Source organism: Limulus polyphemus, unplaced genomic scaffold (assembly GCF_000517525.1).
Source record: "Limulus polyphemus unplaced genomic scaffold, Limulus_polyphemus-2.1.2 Scaffold3693, whole genome shotgun sequence".
Classification (NCBI taxonomy): Eukaryota; Metazoa; Arthropoda; class Merostomata; order Xiphosura; family Limulidae; genus Limulus; species Limulus polyphemus.
Window position 1 is genome coordinate 90,014 of NW_013669303.1, and position 8,635 is coordinate 98,648.

The window sequence follows — 8,635 nt, forward strand, 5'->3', positions numbered from 1 at the left end:
TTGGTTATTGCAAGTGGCTATTGTTCGGGACGAACAATACTAAGGAGGGGGCAGCGTTGCGTCAGCGAGGTCACGTGACTAGTATCACGCCACTTCTTTCTTGAACCTTCCTAGATTGGGGGGGGGGTAGTCTGGTATATATAAGATAGCGTTTGCTTTAGCGCGAATGTTGAAATTAAGTGTATCGTAAAGTTATATTCAGAAAGAATAAACCAGTTTTATTAAGTAAGGACTTGTGTCGCTAAAGTTTCGTCGGGGAAAATTAATCAACAAACGGAGACACACACATATTAAGCCTAATTGAACAGTGCAAGACAAAAGATATCACTAAGCTCTAAAATAGAAATCTTAACCTAACAATAATTATAATAACGAAAATGAAAAAACGGGAATTTATAAAATAAGTGTGTATGAACAATAACCTATGTTTAAGAAGTGATGTATGGAAGAAAAATAATATAGTTACGAATGATTGATATCCCAGTCAGATGAATTACAGGTAATCCTAAAATAACAAAGATCCCTGTATCAGTGGTACAGGAGAAAGGATACAACTTAGCCTAATTTCTAACCTGAACTATAACAGTATAACATCTTATTTTTCCCAAGTCTGTGGACTGTATATCAAAATATGTGGGTCTCCAAACTCGAGAAGAGGCCCAACAAATATCTGCTCTTTGGATAACAATCTCCAGATGAAGTAAAGCTAAAAATCTTCCCGCAGAGTACCATGACCTGAAGCTAGTGTAAATGTGCAAATAGAACATATAACCTCTTGAAGTAGTAACGTAAAATTCATAATACAAAATGAATAACCAAACACGGAAACATAGAAAAAGTTTTCATAATGAAGTAATAAGTTCCGTAATCGGTTAGAAATATAAAATAATTTCACTTCAGAATACCTCAACAAGTTACAAATATCACTATTGTATAATAAAAGAGTAAACTTATTGAAAGACATTAATACAAAGATACAGAAAAAATTTGAAATAAAACACTTAAAGAGAGCACAAACTAAATATTGGAACATGAGTACTGCCAAACGAGAAGTGATAGTTCAGCAAAACTGAACAGAGGAAGTCACATGCATCAAGAAAGTATGTTGCACTGTTATTGGTGGAGGGTTGTCGCATGATGATTTTCCTACGAGATGCATTGGAATCAGTCAATTCCAGATGTGAGAGGTTCAAGGCTTGTGGCATGTACAAAAAAGGTTTTTTGCATATAGGGGACAGCACTGAACGAGAATTGCTACTTATGTGAGAAGAGATAATGTACCATATCGGAAATTTAAAATCTGTCTATTGTAATATCATAGTTTTCTGGTCTGTATTTCAGTAATCAATAGGGTAGGTATATCTGGAATTGTCTGACAGTTCTACAACAATGAACTTATACTTGACATTCAATAATGTTCACTATCCATGAGAAAAGGGATTTTATTGAAATCTTTGTCTAAAAATGAGCTATCATCACAGCATTACATCATAGAGTAGATTTTATTGAAGTATTTCTTTGTAGACACAGTTATCAATAAAGTGCCTTGCTTTTCTGTAGCAACACTCATGAGATTTTCAGTAAAGAAAAACATATATATTTTTTTTAAGTTTGTTTTTTGATTGTTTTATATTTGAAACTTACTCCTTTTTGTTTTAATTTTTGTTGGTTAAATCTGAAACATATCATTTTTGTGGAAATTTCAATTGTTTTATTTATTGCTCAGCTACAAAAATACTGCCTAGTTATAAAAATATTACCCAGTTATGATTGGTGATGATCGGTGTGGTAGTTTCCGAGATCAGAGTTTTGGACGAATACATCGCAAACTCCATTATAATAAGATAAGTTAAGAAAATATTTTTATTTTTACAAAGTAGTTGCTTCATTATTAGTTTTACATAGGCAAGTACATCAAAACTAAATTCTTAAGAAAAATATTTAGTTGAATAGAATTTCACATTGTTTCTTTGGTATTTTTCGGAAACACAAACACCACAGGAATAAAACTTGTAAAGAGCTTCTGCAGTCTTCTTAAGACAATGTATTGGTCTCTATGAAGAAAGCTTCAGCACAGAACCAAAATGTAACCAAACTCAAGAAAAAAGGGAGGTACCATACAGTCGGTAGACTCTTTATGTAGGAATGGCCAAGGTATTCAATAGGCATAATACAAATATGCATGCTAAATATCAACTAAATTCTTGTTTGCATTCTTTTGGCGTTGCTATACCTACATCATTTTACATTTATAAAATGTTTTTTATTATTTGTAGTCCATTACAAGTTACTTCCCTACAATTCCATGTTAATTACAATGAAAGATAAAAACAGACAAACTTCCATATGAAAGAATAAATTTCTGAACACAAGTCTTTATCCACATTTGTTTTTAAACCTTTACGTAGTCTTAAAATTTGGGAATGATCACTTTTTGAGTAAAATTAAACCAGGTATTTTGTTTTTTAAATAGAAACAAATACATTCTTATTTGTGTTATTTAAAAAAAATCTAGTTAACCACTTTTCTTTGGGTAAATGTATGATATTTTATAAAACTTATTTCTGAGATTGTGAAAGAGACTTCATCAGAAATTACACAGATGAAACACCAGATGCATTAACAAAATTCACATGCTCTAGTTTCTTGTCAAGTTAATTAGGTTCAAATCTTATTATTCAATATCTTTTTTACTTACATTAATTCACAAGTCCAATCAATACTTTAGTTTGGAGAATATGCTATTAAATTCACTTTATGACAAATTTGTAATAACTGAATTCTGAACAGTAGCTTATAAACTCTGACATTACCTGAGGTATTCATCAAGTGAATTCATCATTAGTCTTGTAGCATTTTTTTCTTTAGCCCCAAGACATGACATAAAAAGATGGGCATCATTGAAAGCTAAAATGTGGTCTTCCATGTGTGTACAACATACTTCATAAACTTCTCGCCATCTGTCCTTCACTTGGGCTCCTAGAAGTTTTTATGAATTTACAGTGATGTTAATTAGCATTGAAAAATACACATCATACTTTATACCTTACCAATAATAGGTAATGTATTCATTAAAAGTTAAAAAATGTACTTCAATTTTTTTTAAAACAATTAAACCCTATAAGACGGTACTGTTTTCAAAAGTACATGCATGATGGCTATCTCCTACAAATTGCTTCTAACTAACCTCACTTAGTATTAAATTCTCTTATTATTCAAAGATAATAGTGACTATAAGTCACTACCTAACACAATCCTTGGTTACACAGACTTCTTAGTTTTTCAAAAATAGGTTTAATGACCAACTAATGTATTCAAGACACAATTACATAGCTTTGAGGTAGAGAGTATAAACTGTTGTCCTTCTGTAGTACTTGGGTCTTCTACCAACTGTACCCACAAATTTACCAAAGCCAAAACCAGTACAATTCTTTTAAAAGCTAGGAAACTGACAATAATAATTTAAAATACCAAGACAAAGAACAAACTAACAGATAAACCTTGTTTTCTACTTAATATCACAGATATGCCTATAATAATACATACTTACACATATAGACTTATTCAACATTATTTTATCTCTTTATAGCAAATTTATAGTTAACTTTATGAAGAGCTGATTTATAAATTTTAAACAATTAGTAATGTTTGTAATAAAACCTTTATAACTGAATAGTTTTTATTTACCTTTAACTAATGTTAGGTTACAACAGCAAGGTCAAAACAATAGACAGATGTGACAAACATTGTTTTATACAGAGAGATAAATGTTTTGATCAGTTAACTTTGTTTTTGCAATAAACACTCAAATGCTCAGCTAAAAAGAGTTACTAAATGCTTATATAACATTATATTTATAATAATGTGATGCTGGAATTAAATAAAAAAAGTTCAACAACTTATTGTTGTTACCTTCAAGTTCCAAGCGATACAGCAGAGATGTAGCATCAATGCCTAGTGATCTTCCCAAAAGCATTCTTTTACCAACTTGTGCATCAAATATGTCTATTGCTGCCTCGAACTCTCCCTTGTATGAAAAAAAGTACATTTTGTCAAAAAAGCATTATCACAGTTATAAACTGTATATTTCAAAAATGTTTTGCACATCAGCCACAAGTTTTGATAATAAAATAATAAAAAGAGAAGAGCATACTTTTGTTTCCTTCATTAAACTACCAGTTTCTGAACATCTCAGAAATACTTTAACTGTTAAATGAGTTTAAGTTATAATTACAGATTTACAGGCAGCTTTAAGTCTTAGTAAAATCTGACTTAATTATTCATAATTATATCTCTTAAAATAATTAGTGCTGGCATTGGTCACTTTAGCTATAAGAAGTCTAATGCACTACAGTTTAGGTCATAAAGGAATTCTAACTGCTAATTACTAAACAATTTGTCCTTTTCCAAAGTAAAATGAGCCATAAAAGACAAAAGAGTAAAGGGCAAATGTATTGGAAAGTCTTGAGATGCTTTCTTGTAGTTTAATGCATACTTTTCAATGTCACTGCCCATTACACATAACTTTTTAAATTACTTCAACGAGCTTACATCCATGGCTTTAAACTTGCCATTACAGCTAAACTGTCACCCAAGCAATGATCGGTTGTTCTGATGACATCAACACAGCAGATTACATCTATCAACAGGAAGTAAAGAAAAGCAACAAACCAAAAGGCGTTTCATGGATGCAAGTGTATGGGAATAAATAATAGGATGTGGTATAAGATATCATTTGTCTGAAACATATGTAGCTTCTTCAACTTGACAAGTATGATAACATTTACAGACAACATGTCTAGCGAATTTTTGGTTGTCCAGATTCTAAAATTACTTGCCTAGATAAAAGATGTTATGAAGGTTATTTTCAAAGTCATTTGCCCATGCAATTATGCTAGCATCAATAGATATAAGCAATCTGTGAAGGACAAGGGAGTGTGTATAAAAGGCAAAATTTAAGTTTACAGTATTTGTATTGGATTGTTTAATAGTACTATCACCCTCTTTTTAACTATTATAATCTATATTATATATAAACTTTTGTCCATTTATACATTATAGGTGTTGTTGGTATTATTATTTCCTAGACTTCCTAGATAAATATGAAATATTACATAAAAATGGTAAATATACATTCACAGAAAAAAAGGCAAAACACACACACAAAAAAAGGAAAACCTTCAGACATTCTGTCCGGCCAGCTATAGGTAAGTAATATATATGAATGTATTTTAAAGTTGCTAATTACAAATAGATTTACAAGTATCCATTGATTCTGATTACTGTTATAGATCGAGGATGTATAGCTGATGTTCCCACAAAACAGATAAATGTAACAACAATTTTATGATTATATTTAATACAATTGGCAATTAATTATGCACAAGTGAATCTTAATCCTCTGATTAAAACTCAGCAGCCAATCTACAATAATATGGTACATAATATAGTGTTGTAAGTTATAGTTTTAATTTTGTAACTTTTCTGTTAACTAATGGGAGCTGTGGGACATGATGATGATGAGGCAAAGATTGAATGGTGTAATAATATGGGTCTAGAAAATTCTAAAGGCTTGACATCAAGTTTTTCTAGTACATTTGAAGGCAGATTATAGATACAAGATAATTGTGAAGATTGCAGAATTGTTTTAAGATTGAGAGTTGTTTCTAGCTGATACAGTGAATCGGTCATTGTGTTTTTAGTGAAGTATATGGATCTGTATTAGTTATTGTGAATACTGAGTTACTGTTAGTATAATACAGTGAGCATTGGTTTAAATGTGGCCTACAACCCTACAACTTTTCACAATATTCAAGCTTGTAAAAATTTTAAGGTAGAAATAAACTACATTGTTATCATTGACTGGACTGAGTTATTTTCATTAAATAATTTGAAAACACTTGCCAACAGAAGAGCCAAGTAATAACAAAATCCAAATAACAGCCTAAGTCAGAAAAGCTACCTATGAAAATACAGGGTCTTACAATTTTTCTTAATCAATTTTACCTTTGTTACACTGCTGTTGAACAGTGTAACAAAAATTAATATTGTACTCGTAAAACTTTGGGATCAGAACTAGCTGGTCTTAAATTAGAAAAAGGTCAGGAACCACTGCTTTTGAGGACTCGGGAGAGTGATTAGGTAGAGGATAAGTTCATAAATTTCATATCTTTAGTTGTAGCCTCTAGTATTCATAAGGTTGTTAAACCCATGGATGTTGCTGCTAAACATAAGTAGTTCAAGGCTTGTACATTGAAGCCAAGAGTCATGATTTAGTCCACATTCCAAAAGTTTCAATACTTAATTTGGAAATTGCCTCCTGATCTTATGTTCCTACAATGTGATGAGTTAGTTTTTTTTTTAACTATGTATGCTTCTTTGGTGGTATTTTTCTATCTACAATAATATGGTACATAATATAGTGTTGTAAGCTATAGTTTCAATGTTGTAACTTTTTTGTTAATTAGAGGGAGCTGTGGGTCATGATGATGATGCAAAGATTGACAAATATTATTGCAAGTATTAATAAGAAACAGACAATTGAGTTTTAAAGCACAAGTCTAACATAATAACAACTTTTAACTCTTTAAACCAATAATTTTTTGCACATTTTGATAGAATTATTTTCATGATATCCTAATCATTATCACCATAACCTTATAAAATTCCAATTTTCTAAATTTTGTTTTTCCCTTCAGCATCAGGGGTATCCACATGAAGCATTGTTTAGTAAATAGCCTCTAACCTCTCCCTGTTGAACATTTGCTGATAGAAGGGTGAGACTGATGGGTGGCAAAGTAGTCTTGAATGCTAATTCATTTGTTGATGCCCATTGATTGTCATCACAAGAAACTTCAGCAGCTCATAGTCAGTAGAGTCCAGTTCAAATACATCGACAGTCTCTGAGCAGGCATTTTCTGTGCAACTTGTGCTTTGGTGTATTCACTGAAAGCAGTGATGAGAGCATTACTTACATCTTCTGTAAACAAAGCTCTGAAACAGTCGAGGGGCGTTGAGTTATCATTAATGTCAGCTTGTATACCAGAATCATACCTGTTGTATGGCTGACCTATCTTGCAAATTTACCTCATCCCAATCATTTTCTCTGGCTCTCATAGTAGACATAGGTCTAAGAGGTGGATCAGGTCTAGCTAGCTAGAGCTCACTTCTGTGGCCTCTTTGTACCACTAGGTCCTGGTTGGGATCACGCCCCCCACTGATCAGCTGATTGAAAAGCACTGTAACTGGGTCTTGATGACTCTTGTGAGTCTCTTTCATCACTAGTCTCTTCCAAAGTCATATTCAAAATCAGAATCACCATCATCAACACTCCTTCCTTCTGATTGAACAGACTCATTGCTTGCTCAAGAGTAAAATGTTTTGGTGGCTTCTTCCTACTCACCATCTTTGTTTTATAATTGATGTAAACAAATTGTTAGACTTTACAAGAAAACACTGTAAAAAATTGGTCTCAAACACAACTTATTGATCTGAAATTTGTTTCCAAACAAACAATAATGCTTCAAAGAACTTCTGGTCTGTTTATAAAAAGTGGAAAATAATATAGTTTGGATTTGCTTTCAGCAAAAGAGACATAAACATTATCGGATGCTATTACCGTCCAATGGGTAAATTGGGATTTTCAGCCGGATGCTTGCAGCATCCGCTTGGGTTTAAGGCATTAATATATTATTTCTTATTTCTGTTTAAAGCAGGCCATACCAACAAGTTATGGAATTTATATGGCTGATCCCTTGACATAAACCATACAACTTAGATATATAACTTGGTCAAAGTCCATCACTGATTGATTCCTGCATCTGAATTTATAATGAATTACATATTTCAAAAGTTTCTAGTGTCTATGGCATTTATTACCATTCATTTCATCCATCCACATTTGTTTGGAAATATTAGTTAACTATAATTCAACAGCATTTTCTCAGACATACAAAAATAATACCATTTTGCAAGTATCATAAATATAACATTCCATGGTTATGAAGTACACAAAATATGTATTTTATTTTGGACTTAAATGCATCTGTATCATATAGATGTCTCATCAAATTGTAGTTAGCATATAAGAACTTTTTTTAAAAATCAAGAATTAGCCTTAGCCATAAATTTATCATTATCTTTTTAATTACAATATATAAAGGTATTGTTACGTCTCCGTTTGTTAATTAACTTTCCGTATCTACGTTCCGACGAAACTTTAGCGACACAAGTCTTACTTAATAAAACTGGTTTATTCTTTCCGAATATAACTTTACGATACACTTAATTTCAACAATTGTGCTAAAACAAACGCTATAACAACGAACGTGCTCAATAATACTCTCTGACTGCAGATCAATTACTCACTGTCTACACACACATTCTTGTTCTGTCACGTTGTCACCCTCTTTTATATACCAGACTACCCTATATCTAGTAAATGCTAGAGCATTCGCCAAGGTACAGGATAGTTCTAGAACGTGGCGTGATAATAGTCACGTGATCTCACTGATGCAACACTGTCCCCTCCTTGGTATTGTTCGTCCCGAACAATAGCCACATACAATAAACCAATAACAATTAACAATAACTTAATTAAATGTACAAAATTACAAACACAAAATTACAATTCAAC

General features: G+C 31.8%; 1 protein-coding gene across 2 annotated transcripts in view; it reads right to left on the reverse strand.

Annotated features, from left to right (window-relative positions):
- The window catches only part of LOC106469865 (tetratricopeptide repeat protein 38-like), a 34,661-nt gene that overhangs the window by 11,364 nt on the left and 14,662 nt on the right, over positions 1-8,635 (reverse strand). For both annotated transcript variants that reach the window (XR_002612928.1, XM_013930378.2), the window contains exons 9-10: positions 3,913-4,027; positions 2,814-2,979 (exon numbers count right to left, since the gene is read on the reverse strand). Coding sequence is in view for 1 of the 2 variants with exons in the window: in XM_013930378.2 (XP_013785832.1) it covers positions 2,814-2,979; positions 3,913-4,027 (281 nt within the window). In the remaining variant the exon portion in view is untranslated. The remainder of the gene's footprint in view (positions 1-2,813; positions 2,980-3,912; positions 4,028-8,635) is intronic.